Below are 15,852 nucleotides of genomic sequence, written 5' to 3' on the forward strand. Positions count from 1 at the left end.
CTTATGAACCCAAAATAAACTCCACATTCTTACTCATAGGTTAAACTATTAGTCCAAGTTAAAAATAGTTTTCGCCAACAAGAATGCTTCGAGAATAAATTAAAATGAACATGGAGCAGCAGTAATACCAACACATCTTTATCTTACCATGGCAAAATCAATTGGTGTATATATCCAGGATTTCTTTTTAATACAACCTTCCCCCCCCCCCAATCCAGAAACTAATGTTTTCCTATTCCAGCCAGTCATGAAATTGTCTTTCTTATAGAAATAATTCAGCAACTGCTCATAGAAATCTAGTAAGTCATTACTTACTAGTATGACTATTATACTACCCTAATATCAGATTTGAATGCAATTACCATACTTGAAATTAACTAAAGACAACTGTTGACAATACTACTTCATTCCCTAACACTATAGTTCTCTAAAAATAAAATCCAAGTACCAATATCTCCAATTGCTAAACCACAATTCAAAATTGAATTCTTACCCCAGGAATTATTATACTACCAATTCAAACATTCAATTACCTAAACAAATTATAAATGTAAAAAGTAATCTTCAAAAGCTTTGCAACTCAACAAAACAATTTCACCTACCTTGGCACCAATATTTGACTTCAAGAACCTGTTTCAAAAGCACACATATTCAAACGTCAAAAACAGTTAAGTGCTTAGCCACTAGTATATTTAATGAAATTCTTAAATTATGTAATTATTACACAAATAAACATGAAAATGAAAAACAAACTAGTGATGAAATATCTTCAAAAAACAAGAACGGAATGTTAGTTCACTTTTCACAATTAGTCTACTTCTTCAATAGTAGGGCCACCACTTCCACCACCAGGAGCCCCAGCACCAGGTGCACCTGCTCCTGGGAAACCACCAGGCATGCCACCAGGGGCACCACCTGCCTGATACAACTTGGTGACAATGGGAGTGCAGATACCTTCAAGTTCTTTCTGCTTGTCTTCGAACTCTTCTTTTTCTGCAAGCTGGTTACTGTCAAGCCACCTTAGGATTTCATCAACTTTGTCAACAACTTTCTTCTTGTCATCTTCAGATATTTTGTCCTTCAGTTTTTCATCTTCAACTGTAGACTTTATGTTGAAAGCATAGCTCTCAAGGGCATTCTTTGCAGCAATACGACCCTTCTGCTTATCATCTTCATCCTTATACTTCTCAGCATCCTTGACCATCCTCTCGATTTCTTCCTTGGACAGCCTACCCTTGTCGTTAGTGATGGTGATCTTGTTTTCCTTTCGAGTGCTCTTGTCAACAGCAGACACATTCAAGATACCGTTGGCATCGATATCAAATGTGACTTCGATCTGTGGCACACCACGGGGTGCAGGAGGGATACCAGTAAGTTCAAATTTGCCCAATAAGTTATTGTCTTTGGTCATGGCACGTTCACCTTCGTAGACTTGGATCAATACTCCAGGCTGATTGTCCGAATATGTAGTGAAAGTCTGTGTCTGGCGAGTTGGAATAGTTGTGTTACGCTTGATCAGGACAGTCATCACACCTCCAGCAGTTTCAATGCCGAGTGACAGTGGAGTAACATCAAGCAACAACAGATCTTGGACTTGTTCCGATTTGTCTCCATTCAAGATAGCTGCTTGGACAGCCGCGCCATAGGCAACAGCTTCATCGGGATTGATGCTTTTGTTCAGTTCTTTTCCATTGAAGAAATCTTGCAACAGCTTCTGGATTTTGGGGATCCTGGTTGATCCACCAACCAACACAATATCGTGGACTTGCGCTTTGTCCAACTTGGCATCACGCAGAGCCTTCTCGACCGGATCCAATGTGCTGCGGAAAAGATCAGCATTCAGTTCTTCAAACCTGGCACGAGTGATGGTAGAGTAGAAGTCAACACCTTCAAAAAGGGAATCAATTTCAATGCTTGCTTGGGTGCTGGAGGACAGGGTACGCTTAGCGCGTTCACAAGCTGTACGCAGACGCCTCAATGCACGTTTGTTGGTGGTCAAGTCCTTCTTGTGTTTACGTTTGAACTCCTGCACAAAATGATTGACCATGCGATTGTCGAAATCTTCACCACCCAAGTGGGTGTCACCAGCTGTCGACTTGACTTCAAAAATGCCATCCTCGATGGTCAGGATGGACACATCAAAAGTTCCGCCACCGAGATCGAAAATGAGCACGTTGCGTTCGCCTTGACCCTTCTTGTCGAGACCATAAGCAATGGCTGCAGCGGTCGGCTCGTTGATGATGCGGAGAACGTTAAGTCCAGCAATGGTACCGGCATCCTTGGTAGCCTGGCGCTGGGAATCGTTGAAATAGGCCGGCACGGTGACGACGGCGTTGGTGACCGGCTTGCCCAGGTAAGCCTCGGCAATTTCCTTCATCTTAGTAAGCACCATGGAGGAAACCTCCTCGGGGAAGAAAGTCTTGTTCTCACCTTTATATTCAACTTTGATCCTCGGTTTGCCCGCGTCGTTGACCACTTCGAAGGGCCAGTGCTTCATGTCGGACTGCACGGAGGTGTCGTCGAAGCGCCTCCCGATCAACCTCTTGGCGTCGAACACGGTGTTGCTCGGGTTCATCGCTACTTGATTCTTGGCAGCGTCGCCGATCAACCGCTCGGTATCCGTGAAAGCCACATAGCTAGGCGTGGTTCTGTTTCCTTGATCATTAGCAATTATCTCAACTTTGCCGTGTTGAAAAACACCGACGCATGAATAAGTGGTACCCAAATCGATACCGACTGCCGGAGTTTTAGCCATTATTTTTACTTTTATACACACAAATAAATTAACCTATTATTTCTAGAGCTTCAGTTCCGCTCCGGCTTCAAACTGACGCAGGTTCGACTAGCAACTCGTTAAGCAATGTGCTGCCTCGAAAATTCGCCCGCCTTTTACAGAGCCAGGGAAAGTTCTCGAAAGATTCGCATGGTTGCCGGTGCGTGATGTCAGAAATGACGTCACTGACCCGACCGCCGATTCGTCGAGACAGATCGGATCCGTCCGTCAGCCATCGATGGCAACGTATCTCACTTTGGCTGTGTAACCGCCGGTCACCAAGAATATTATCACAAAAGTCTTTTTCGAAAATATCTAAAATATAATCATCCCCGATTATTAAAAAATTAAATTCTACGCCGTTTATTTAATCAAGTTCATTTAAATTCTTTAATGAAGTCATTAATTAATATTAACTAATATTGGAATCATTGGATCACTTTGGCGCAGTTTCTAGAAGGTTATGGAAGGATTCTATTAAGTTTAGAAAACTAAAGTTCGTAAAATTTAAAAAGGAATTGGAATTAAAGGTGGAGTATAATTTTATAACTTTTATAAAATCTAATATAATATATCTTTTATGTTAAATTAATGTTTTGTATAATTTGTAAAATATTTCCATTACTTTCTCAATCGTACGTGAAATTAGTGAGCGCCATTGTTTCCCGGGTGATGCGGAAACTGATAATTGATTGAATAAATGACTCATAAAAATAATATCAATTCAGCAAAACATGTTTTAAAAAATAATTAAAATGCTTTAATAATAATAATTTAATAATTTTCATTCGTTATGTATTAAATATTCGAGTTTAGGGTTAGGAATAAGAAACAACGTGGGTGGAACCCATAATGACCTCGAGACGTGGGAGAAAAAAATTCAAAATTTTAATGGTTATTATGAAATTTCTAAAGAATGTGTGGATTTATATTGCAGCGAATAGATTCCATGAACAGTAATTTGAATGGAAATCGAAGAAATATTCAAAAGCTATTTCGCTATCCGCCGCGTTGAGATACGACGATAAGCCTTTTTTTTTTAAATAAATAATAATAGTCATTATTCATAATCATCATCATTATTCATAATCATTCAAGTCTTTTTTATTCAAATTATAAAAATTTTATTGCTTTGATAATTATCTATGCAAGAAACACTCTACGCTGAAATATTGGTGGATTAATTGAAGAGAAAACAATTGAATTGAGAGTTATGAGAACTAATGAATTTTGTTTCCATTTTATTAATTTTTAAATTTTTCTCAAGTCTTACATGATCAAGTTCTTGATCAGATGTAAACTTGTATCCGGCCCATGGGCTCGAGCCCCCATGTCCTAAGGCAGGGCCGTCTTATGAGCATAATGGGCCCCCGGGCCAAGTGATTTTTTCTGAGGCCCTTCCTGGAAAATTCTCAGAAATCTCAACCAAATCTCATTTTTGTGAGGGCCTCTTTTTCTGTTTAGGCCCCCGGGCCTCATACCTTGCCCGGGTGGGCCCATGCCTTAAGACGCCACTGCCCCTAAGCTGGGATTTTTGGGGGCCAAGACTAGCCAGACTTTTCTTGCTCCCCCCATGGTGTGTGAAATTTTTTATTTTTTTTGAAGAATTTTCTGTGGCCCCTGCCGACTGGGGCTGGCAGGGCCTGGGACGATTCTCATAATTTTTTGTTTTTTCATGCTATAAATTCACTGTTGAATTTACCCTTGAAAAGTCTGGTCTTGCGCCCCCCCACCAAATGTCCCAGCCTACGGGGCCCTGCTCCAGGATGTGGGCCGCAGAGCCCCTTCTCCAAAACTTCCCACCATCTCCGCAATAAACTTTGAAATGCAGTAAAACCTGCCTATAACGATACTGTAGGGACCAAGAAAAAAAAAATTTTTTTTTGGCAGGTTAAAATTGTTGTAGACAGTTTGAGCATTTGCACTATTTCCTATTGAAAAGAAATCCCAACGGGACCAAAGAAAATATCATTATAGATACTTAAACTATTGTTATACCAGAAGCGGATTTATGGTTTTATGTGAACTGCATAAGTTTTGCTGCCCTTTTCCCAATCTTGTTTAATTTTCAAGAGGCACCCAGGCTCTATCATGTAGTGTGATTTAAGCACATTGTCCCATGGGAACTTGGGTGTCTCCAGAGATTTATTGAATATTAAAATTACATCACTGTGTGTATGTATATATATGGCAGCCTTTTTTCAAGAAATAGCCTTTGGATGGAATTTGTTTGACCACTCATTCAAATTCGCCATCCTAGGCTACATCTTGCTCCCCCCTCTCTTCCAGTAAATACACCTGTCTCTAAGTCACTAACATGCTTGCAAACTTTCATGGTCGCTCTTTGACTTGGTCTTTCACATGCTTGCACAGTGTTTTGGTCACTAGCATGCTTGTACACTGTAAATCAGTGTTTCTCAGCGCTGGACCCTGACATCAGTGAAACCGAAGTGTGAGTTATTTCATTGTTTCATTTTCCTCTACATCACTCACCAACCATGCATCTCACTTTATAGGGCACTTCCATGCTCAAACACTCTTTAGGTTTTTCTTTTGTCCCCCCACTCAAACAAGGAATTGACCCGGGGCGCAGACTTCCAGAGGTTGAGACCATTGACCCAGAGCATGTGTAAATAGTGACCCATAAAGCAAGAAACCGTGTCAGTGAGTAACCAAAAGAGTGACCTAGAGTGCGTGTAACCATGTGACCGATCAAAACAGTGTGCAAGGATGTGAATGACTACAAGACTGTGTGGGCATGGGAGTGACCAACAGTGTGACTTATATACAGGGCTGTAACCAGGGGGAGGGGCAACTGCCCTGGACAGCAGTTTTAGGTGGGAACAAAGAACGGCACTACAAAATTGTCTAATTTTAAAGTTGTGGGGGGTGGCAAAATAATGTTTACCCCGGGCGGCAGCAGGAAAGAGTAGTTTAGAAAAAGTTAGACTATAAAATGGGAGAAGGTCGGCAAAATTCATGTAGCCCGCAGGTGGCAAAAACATAAATACACCTCTGCAGACTCTTAGCCAGAAATTTCATTCGGAGGGGAACCAAAGTGGTCATACAATACATTTGGCCACTTTTCCCCCTTTTTTTTTTTTTGGTGATTTTCTCAAATTTCGGTGGGGGGGGGGGGAGCGGGCAGTCAAGTCCACCTGGTTGCAGATGAATTTAATTTAACATTTTTTTTATATGTGGAAGTATAGTTTAGATGTGCCTTAGTGATCGTGATTCATGTCTTAAATTGTGCAATATTGGTGGATGACATGTTTTATATTTATCAAAATTTATTCTTTCAGATCTCAAATCAAAGATGCCTGAAGTACAGGAAAGCTTAGTGACACCTAATTTACCATGGTGATTAATTAGTATTTATCTATTTTATTTTTGTATTATGCTCTGAATCGTATTAGTAATGCTGTAACTACACTGTGAAACTCTGTTTAACGGACACCCCTCAGATGCAGTCACCCCCCTTTTACGGCCAAATAATAATTTCTCTGTATATAATCATATCATATTTTTTTGCTACTCTGAGCATTCTAACTATATGTTGTCACTCTTAATCGAAATCACAAAGCAAACACATTTTCAATTCACACAACTCATTCATGTGAATTCTGACCACGAGGTCCTGATGACGGCTCTCCATTGAAGAGCCGAAACGCGTCGACCAATTGAATTTATTTGTCTTGAAAATGTGGCAATTTTTGTATAAATTAAAACCAGGCAAAGTTTCTCATTTTTGTGATAACATGTTCAATGATTCTCTTTGCAGAGGAGAGTCCTTTGCGAGAACTCTTATTCCGAAAGTGCCAATTTTCTTTAGTGTGCTTAACCATTTCCTATTTAATATGTTTACATCTCTAAGTCCGGGGGCAACATATTAAGCAGGATTTTTTACTATCCAAATAATTTTTTCCTAGTATAACCTTTTCTCGAATTCAAAAATATTTTTAAAAAATTGTTTATTGAATTTTTTCCCTGTTATTTATGTGAATGATTTTGTTTTTGCCAGGGTTGAGAAGTATCGTCCAGCAAAGCTTGATGATCTTATAGCCCATGAAGATATTATCCGAACAAGTATGTTGTTTTTACAGATCTGTACAAGATTTCATTCTATCATGCCTACATATTTTAATGATTTTTTTCCCAAGCAAACTACTAAATTATCAATCATATCAAATTTCTATGTTGATCATCTGTTCCAAGTCCGAGAATTGTTTTCTTTACCTCTTCCTGCATAGAATCAATCAATCGTTTTTTATCATTACACATTTTTGGAACCAGTTTCCTACAGTTCGCTTCTGGACAAACATACTCATTTATTCCCACAAAAAACCCAAATACAATAAAGTATCATTCACCAAGATTCTTGTTTTGCAAGGTTTTTGGTAAAACAAGAATCTTGCTACAGTCGACGCTTATTATAACAAGCCCCATTATTACATCGAAAACGGGTGTTATATTGGGTGGTTGGTGTATTAAAAGGTAAACATATAGTGCTTTTTATGTGGAAAGCATCTGGGACTTATCCTACCGGGCATTGTAATGGAATGGCCGTTATAATGAGTGTCAACTGTATTACAACTTATTTGCAATTTGCCATCAATGAGCTAACATTGGAGATGCTTATTGCTTATAACAGTGTCTCCCAAGCTTTTCCATTTCGCTGTGCCCCCTTTGCGTATCAGATCTTTGCTATGGTTACAAAAATTGATGGCAGCACTACACATAAAAAACATTTACATAACAAAGAACTACTAAGTTATACAGGACATTTTAGCTTAAAGGGGTATGAACATGCTCTTTAATGATAATACTGGGCGTTTATCTCAATGGGGCTAAAACATGCTCTTTGCAATAATATCTCAGATCCCCACTTATTAAGCAGCAAACGTTCATCATTCACAAATAAAATATGATAAATGAAAATAATAGCTATAATTGTACCGAGCCACATTATTCCTCTTCTGAATGTTACCAAACATGCAGAGATTGTGAAATAATATCATGGATTAAAAAAAAATTAAGATATGCAGTTGGCTGCCTCTTGACATTGAGGGGGTTAATTAGTTTGCGCTGCGGTCAAGAAATATGTTATTTCGAAATTGTAATATTGTAACATAACTTGTAATCAATATTTTTTAACAAATTTATTCATAAAATTCTATTTAATAAAGCCAAATAAGATTCTTTAAATTTATTTATTGTTTTTCGACCATTTTAATTTTTTTTCAGCATTTTTGAAAACTAAATTTATAATCTGTGTTTCTTATTCATAGATTGTGACTTGTAATCAAATGAAATATATAATCTTTGTTGAAATTTCTTCATCTTATTATTAACTTCGGTTTTTTAGATTTAGGTTTTGTTTTTGTGTATGAATGTTTCATTTGGTTGAATTATTACAAAAGAATATACAACATTGTATTTATTTGGTCTGTTTGAAATTTCAGTTAACAGATTCATCAAGGAGGACAGGTTACCCCATCTACTTTTCTATGGACCGCCTGGTACGGGGAAAACTTCCACTATTCTCGCCTGTGCGAAACAGATTTACAGTCCAAAAGAATTCAAGAGCATGGTTCTAGAGGTAAGAAATTTGTGCCATCAAAACAAATGACAAATTTACCTGGTTTAAATACTGAAAAGTTTGCGAATGAACAATAAATTTTTTGCATGTTTCAGTTTTTTTTTAAGTAAAGCGCATTATGATCTTTTTGTGGTCAATGGAGAGTTATAATGTATTTCTTTTTTTTCCCCAGCTTAATGCATCTGATGACAGAGGCATCGAAGTTGTCAGACAGCAGATCATGAGTTTTGCAAGTACGAGAACACTCTTCAAGTAAATTGTTGAATTATTTCATTTTATTTTCCAGTTATCACAGTATGGTGGTTAACTATCTTATTAACTATTATGCCTTGCAATAATTTTTTAAATATTTATGTATCAATTATCTCTTAACATATTTTATAGCTCAAGATTGCACAAAATATTTTATGCTATTGTCTGTTTTCTTCTAAACTCAAATCTAAGTGATACGAAAGATAAGAAATATCAAATTATAAAACCAAGTTACAGTCAGAATTTGGTACAATGTCACTTGTGGGGGGACCAAATAAAAATGACTTCTTAAATGGAGGGATGATTTAATAACGTAAATAGTAAGCTCAATTCGCTAATTATCTCAAGAACCCTTTAATAACTGACATTATAAGCAGGTCTATTTCAAAAGTGGTACATATCAAGGTCTTATTGTATAGAACTTTTAAATGATGAAGTTTTAATTCAACATGCTGATACGTCTTTTTTTTTTTTTTTTTTTGGCAAGCTTTTGTAAAGTTATACAAACACAACGCCACAACAGGCAAAATTCCCAACGAGGTGGCCGAGAAAAAGATGCCCATAACAAATATGGATGTCATATATTTCAAAAATACAGTAACCTAATTAAAAACACAATCACAAAGATGATCAAACAATGTTTATAAAATTCTTTATAGAAGTAGAACTTTATAAAAATAGTGTTTATAAAGTTCTATTTTTCAGAATACATTTATTTTTAAAAAATCAAAAAAAAAAATATTTTTCTATTCATAATAACATGAAATAAATACTTTTTTATGTCATTATTAGATCTGGATTCAAAATGATAATTCTGGATGAAGCAGATGCTATGACACAGGATGCTCAAAATGCTCTTCGCAGAGGTATAGGAACAATTTTTCTAACAATTTTATTAGAATAGGTTTTTTTTCTTCTCGTTATTGAATACTTTCGTTGAACTTCAACAGAATTGAATCTCTCCCTTAATTATAATAGTGTGTCATGAAAGAGGGGGAGGGGGTTATTGTAAAATATCCAGATCCAGAATGAAAGGAAACCCATTAGCAATCATGACTCTCTAGCGCAGGTTCTTAACCAGAGTGGCAAGTTAGAAAATATATTCCAGGATATATATAAGTATAGATTCCCCAATTTGCATGTACTTTAACCATTTTTTCCCTTTATCAAGGACGTCTTGTTATATAAAGGTTGGTTTTTGGGGGGAGAAAAAAATATGATCTAAATTTCACCAATTTTCCCTTTAGCAGAGATGTACAATTTCTGGTCTGTATGCCTAATGTTGCTGACAAAGAGGTTTCTAAAAATATAAATCCATACAAATTCAACACTATGAATATCTGGTGGCCTGAAAATGGTAGCCATCTCACATATCTGGTCTGTAAATTGGAAAAGTTGTGCATCTATGCCTTCTCGACTGACACAGCATGTATCAATTTGCTAGAACAGAGGTTCTCAAACGTTTTCCTTCAACGGCTCCCTTTTTCTAGTGCAGTGTTTCTCAACCTGTGGTTTGCAATCCCTGAATGTCCATTACAGTATTCTGTGAGGGGTCTGCAGGACTATTTTAGTTACTACCATTGCATGAATGACACGTTTAGTGTTGTGCAATTGTAATTCATTACAGTAGACTATTGCTAATCTGGCGCATATCATACCAGGGTGTGCTAGATTACTGGAAGTCAATTGAAAAACGCCCATTTAAATAATCGAAATGTCTGCGAACAGACATGCAGTGACATGTTTTCCTCTTCTTTGCTCGAAGAAACCCATTTAAAAAACACTAAATTACTGGATGGGCTGGATTATCAAGAGTCTATCAATTTTTTTATAACATGCAAATTGTGAAAAGTAATACATTTTTGATTTTATAGGGGGGGGGGGGGCGGGCTCTAAATCGTCCCTTGCCACAGGGTTTCCATAAAGCATTGATCATCATTTCTAGGGGTCCATGGTACATTAACCTTTAGTGCAGAGGGTCAGCAGTGCATTGATGTATTGATCCTCACTGCGGGGGGGGGGGGTCTGCGACATGAAAAATTTGGGAAACACTGCCCTAGTAGACATGTATCTGCTGCTCCTCAGAATAGTCTAACAAAGAACCACTTCATGGTACTGAATAGACACTCTTCAATAAGGATAGCTCACAGTGGTGGTTGTGAAGATGGTTGCTGGTGCCTCAATGAGTTGCAGCTCACACTTTGAAAACCACTACATTAGAACAACATTGCTGTGGTCTTATGTGTTGGCCGAAAAAAATGGGAAGAGGGAAAAAGGTTTTTAATGTTATTTTTACATGGTGGTGGTGGTGAGGAAGGCTAATACTTGGGCACATAATAGTATATTGATTATTTAAAGTAGTGTGTGAGAGACTGAAACTACAATTTACTGGAGGGTGCTACTTAACACTGACTCAGACTATTAGATTCGGTAGTAACTTATATCTTGCTATCAGTTACATATGACTAAGTAAAATTTTATTAAAAATTAAATTTAATTAATTAATTTGAATTTCAGTGATAGAAAAATTCACGGAGAACACTAGATTTTGTTTGATCTGCAACTATTTGTCAAAAATCACTCCTGCCATTCAGTCTCGTTGTACGAGGTTCAGGTTTGGACCCTTGTCTGCCAAACAGATTTTCCCTCGATTGGAATATGTTATTGAGAAAGAAAGGTGAGCTAAATATATATATATATATTTTAAAAATTTAATTAAATATTACTATAAAACCCTGTAATATTCACCAATCTTTCATATTAAAAACATAATTTTCATGCACAATTATTCAATATTTGAAGGTATGTGATGATTAGAGAGGGACTTGCGTGTATGTGTTTATAAGTCCCCATGTTTGTATGTATTGTAGGTTAAACGTGACTGAAGATGGAAAAGAAGCCTTGGTGGATCTCTCCCAAGGGGACATGAGAAAAGTTTTGAATGTTCTACAAGTATGTAGCTGTTGCAGCAGATATTAAAATCATTTTGCGATTTAGGAGTTCAAACTTTACTAATGTTTATTTAAAATTGACAAAACAATTCTTTTCCAGTGCACATCGTTGGCATTTGATGTCGTCAATGAAGTGAACGTCTACACTTGTGTTGGACATCCCTTGAAGTCAGAAATTAAAACTATCATTAATTGGCTGCTTAATGACGATTTCATCTCGGCATACAAACGTATCCTTTCTTTCTTGGAGTGCTTTTATTAAAAGAAATAATAATGGGATAAAAATTGTTTTGACTAATTTTCTTCATTTTTTTACTAGAATCTAAATATTTTTTACTGCAATGCTGTGGCATATAAAAATTATTTTGCCTTAATTCATGTTGATAGACATAAATGAAATGAAAGTCTTGAAAGGATTAGCGCTCCAGGATATATTGACCCAAGTCCATCTATTTGTTCACAAGAGTGAGTAAAGTATATTATGAGTTTGTGCTGCAAAAGTAACTAACTAGTTATCAATATACATCAAGACTTGACAAACTCTATGTACCACATCACTATGCCAACAAAAGAATATGTATTAGTTCCCAGAGACATATCTATGGTTTTGGTGCCTGCAGACTATTCAAATTCTGCTACTTTTCTCCTATCTAAAATTTGTCGCTCTGGGCTATTACCCTCTTAGCTCCTGGTAAATACACCTCTTGGTTCCTACACCTTTCTATAAGTGATTGCTAAATTTGAGTCCAAAAATGGTAAAAAAATGTTTGATACCAGTTGAAAGGGGTCATAGTGAAGAGCATGTCCGAAAAAAAACATTATTTTGAACCATTTTTCTTAAGGAAAAGAAGCCATGCTTGGCTCATGAAATTTCTGGTCCCTAATTTTTTTTTACTTTGTCAAACCTCGATATACAGGTACCTTTTTTGCACTTATATGAATGTAAGTGGCATACACTATTTTAATATGAATTCTCCTGGGATGTTATCAGTTTGGCTTGATAAGAAAACTCATGTGTTATTGGATTAAAAAGCTTTAGAAAATATTGTACACTTGAACTTCCGTAAGTCGAAATTCAACAACTCAAATTTTCTTCTAAGCAAAGTGCAATAACTTAAAAGTCATATTGATTTTTGAAAGCACTTTGAGCTATTAGTTTGATAGCGTGTTTAGTGTGTGTAAACAGCAATCACATAGTAGGACCTCTCTAAGTCAATAATGTATAAGATTAGAAAGAAATTCACTCTTGAGCGGTTTGAACTTATCCGCTTATGTGAAATGCATTGAAAACGTTTCGTAAAATTTTTTTACTCTATCTTATTACAAAGTAACAAAGATATGTATAGCTTTTTTTATGTATGAATTTCTACTACAAGCACATTTTTTAATTATTTCATGCAAGTGGGTGAACAAGAAAACAACGAAACAATGGAAAAATTCATTATCCAGTTATATCGTGTTTGAAGATTTCAGATTAAAAACAAGCATTCGGAGGAGTATTTTAATCACTAAACCAGTGAACACATACCCGATTTGCCGAACAGATGTTCCCTCTAAGCTGCATGCAGTGAAAGTTCTTCAGCATAGGCAAAATCATAAAATATGTCATTGATATATACTTGCAATTAATATATAAAATATGTCATTGATATGTACTTCATATGTTGTATTGCCATATAGTGCAGAGAAAAAACAGTTCTGTGAAGGTAAAAAAAAGAAAAACATTAGAGAGAGAATGTTGGATTACAAAAAATTTACTTGCTAGACTTATTTTATTATTTTCTTTCTTTCATTATCAACTTATGAAGTTGTACTAGATCAGTGGTAATCTTAGGGGGCAAGATAGAAAAATTTCTATAATATGTGATTGATTCCGTATATGAATATTATTCAAAGGGGTATGAGCATGTAATTTGAACCCCACTTGGTAGGTGGGAATTCAAATTGAAGTTCTTTGGGGGTGCATACATTTAATGTTCAGTTTCCTAAATCTTGTGCTTTTAGAAATTATAGTCTATTCCCTCCCCCTTTTTCATGCAGTTGAGTTTCCTGCAAATGTGAAGATTTTGCTGTTAGAAAAAATGGCTGATATTGAGTAAGTTGAAAAGTTTCAATGTTCATAACTAGAATGAAATGCAAAGCGTGTAAGGTGTACTCATTTGCTAAAAGATTTTGATGTAATTGATCATTTTTACAATGTGTAAGACTTTAATTTTGTTACCTTCTAGCTCTGAAATTATCTTCATTCCATAAAATAAAAACAGTATTCACATAATATGCAGTTGAATTCGAAACTTCGGTTTGGCTACCCTGGTTACAGCACAAGGGTGTATTTTGTTTTGACTTTTGAAATGCATTCTCTCATCCCCTTCCCACTGTAGATGAAATGTTTTCATGTAATGTTGAATTTTGAGCAGACATGTGCTGAGGCCAGTCAGCACTTGTCTGCTCCAAATCCATTACTCATGCATTTTCAAGAGAAGTCTTGCAACGTTAAATTTTGTCAGTGTTTTGAGTACAAGCTACACACAGTGACACTTCAGAAAAGAAAGCTCTACCGCTGTGTTTCCCAAAGTGGGCAATATCAACCCCCTGGTGAGCAATGGAATGGTCCAGGGAAGCAATAGAAGCTACGGATTTAACACAGGATCCTATGGGTTCACTTGAGTTGGGGGCGATGAGAGAAAAAAAATTCAGAAGAAATGGGTGATAGAATGAAAAGTTTGCTGTACCGTGTGATACTAGATAATTTTGTTAGAGTTTTTATAGTCTGCAACTGTTTTATCCTAACACTGACACAATTTAATGTTGAATCATTGCTTTTTTCCCAGCTCAACACATCTATGGGCCGAATTCTATCACCTTGATGGATAAAAACCATTTTGACTAAGGAGAGGAAAAATAGTGCAATGCATTTCATATATCAAAACTTTTAACCACAGTCATCCATTGTATTCGGGGGAGGGGGGGGGGCTCTGTCATTGATGCCGTAATAATGGGAAACCGCAGCAAAATGAACCTTTGTCAATATTTTACATTTTCCTTTCAAGTTTTTCACTTTTGGAAACATTTAAATTACAGTCTTGTATAAATATTTTTAGAAGCACCATAAAACCTTTAAGAGTGATTTTTTTAGAGAGATTTTGGGCGCAGTAGCCCAGGTCGATAAGATACGTCCTCGTCAGAAAACTTTTCTGACACGGGTACAACAAAACTGCGGTTACATGACCGCAGAAAAAATTGCTACTGTAGGGTGTCCCCCATAGAGAGGTTTATGTACCAACCTCTTGATGAGTATAAAAAACAAGCCTGCCATTCAGAATCTGCAATAAATTGTAGCTTCCTGTCTAATTAGCCCTTGTGTGCAGAAAATGACTGGTGCGACATGATCAAATGATTTTTTTAGACATTTATTAAACATATACAATTTGTATTCTGTTCTGATACAAGAATTATATATATTACCTCAACCATGTTTTCCAAAAAAACAAAAAAAAAACTGGGAAAGGGACATCAAATATGAAATCTGCGAATACTGAGGGCTGACTGTACATGCTTGTGTCGTCACAGGTTGCCACTATTCTCTGAATTTTTGGATCCTTTTACGTAATTCTTAGTTTAAATACTCATTTAATTTTTGTTGATTTAAGAGGCGTATAAATGTTTGGCTTGGTTGCCTGCAGTTCCTCAATTGAATATCTTTACCTTCAGAATTTTTCATGTTGTAGATAATTGTAATACGATATCAGTATGGGGGAAATCACGTATTAGCTGTATAAATACTTATTATTTCTATTTGTAGGAATCGCTTGGCATCAGGAACCAGTGAGAAAGTGCAACTTAGCTCCTTGATATCGACATTCCAAATTGCAAGGAATATGGTACCTTGACAGGGATGAACAGTTTAAAAACCAAAGGAAAAAAAATTGACATTCTTCCAGTATTGCATTTGTTTGCAAATGTGTTATTTTTATACGTTTCAGCATTTTTATATTAAATCTGCATTTCATTTGTTTTCATGTTTTTTTCTTTTGTCCGAAATAAAGTTTTTAAAATTTTGATAATAAGCTCAGGACGTCATGGTGTTAGTACTGCTGCTTAAAGTTTTCAATTTTCTTATAAGATTACTAAACTTTGCTGAGATAGTCAAATATTTTTTTTTCTTGCTTAGGATCACACCCTCCCATAAAAAATATACACGTTTCTCTTTCCATGTCCATTGTCCCTTTTGTGTGGTTGTCGTTTATTTCTTTGATGATTACAAAGTTGCGACTTGC

General features: G+C 36.2%; 2 protein-coding genes across 3 annotated transcripts; one reads left to right on the forward strand and one right to left on the reverse strand.

Moving 5' to 3' along the window:
• Nucleotides 1–673: 673 nt before the first annotated feature.
• Hsc70-4 (Heat shock protein 70 cognate 4) lies at nucleotides 674–3,025 on the reverse strand. The gene has a single exon (XM_089239600.1). It carries the CDS (start codon nucleotides 2,753–2,755, stop codon nucleotides 809–811), a length of 1,947 nt encoding a protein of 648 aa, XP_089095726.1. The 5' UTR covers nucleotides 2,756–3,025; the 3' UTR covers nucleotides 674–808.
• RfC3 (replication factor C subunit RfC3) lies at nucleotides 3,004–15,590 on the forward strand. Of its 2 annotated transcripts, none has more exons than XM_089239726.1 (12): nucleotides 3,004–3,303; nucleotides 6,076–6,133; nucleotides 6,795–6,859; nucleotides 8,236–8,372; nucleotides 8,545–8,624; nucleotides 9,417–9,490; nucleotides 11,142–11,301; nucleotides 11,495–11,576; nucleotides 11,676–11,805; nucleotides 11,963–12,040; nucleotides 13,616–13,670; nucleotides 15,378–15,590. In XM_089239726.1, the coding sequence occupies exons 2-12, from the start codon at nucleotides 6,090–6,092 to the stop codon at nucleotides 15,463–15,465; spliced, it is 993 nt and encodes a 330-aa protein (XP_089095852.1). In that variant the 5' UTR covers nucleotides 3,004–3,303; nucleotides 6,076–6,089; the 3' UTR covers nucleotides 15,466–15,590. The 2 variants fall into 2 exon arrangements, with proteins under 2 accessions (XP_089095852.1, XP_089095935.1); XM_089239809.1 differs by lacking the exon at nucleotides 3,004–3,303 and adding an exon at nucleotides 3,421–3,667.
• The last annotated feature ends 262 nt before the right edge of the window (nucleotides 15,591–15,852 follow it).

This window comes from Pholcus phalangioides, unplaced genomic scaffold (assembly GCF_987345545.1).
Source record: "Pholcus phalangioides strain wild (caught in Gottingen) unplaced genomic scaffold, Ppha-v1.0 ptg000001l_1, whole genome shotgun sequence".
Taxonomy (NCBI): Eukaryota; Metazoa; Arthropoda; class Arachnida; order Araneae; family Pholcidae; genus Pholcus; species Pholcus phalangioides.

Excerpts from the sequence above, each read along its gene's own strand:
- RfC3 (XM_089239726.1), top strand. The coding sequence starts at position 6,090 with ATGCCTGAAGTACAGGAAAGCTTAGTGACACCTAATTTACCATG. Across the intron at positions 11,302-11,494 it reads TATGTTATTGAGAAAGAAAG|GTTAAACGTGACTGAAGATG; the intron begins GTGAGCTAAATA and ends TATGTATTGTAG. Across the intron at positions 11,806-11,962 it reads TTTCATCTCGGCATACAAAC|ACATAAATGAAATGAAAGTC; the intron begins GTATCCTTTCTT and ends TCATGTTGATAG.
- Hsc70-4 (XM_089239600.1), bottom strand. The coding sequence starts at position 2,755 with ATGGCTAAAACTCCGGCAGTCGGTATCGATTTGGGTACCACTTATTCA.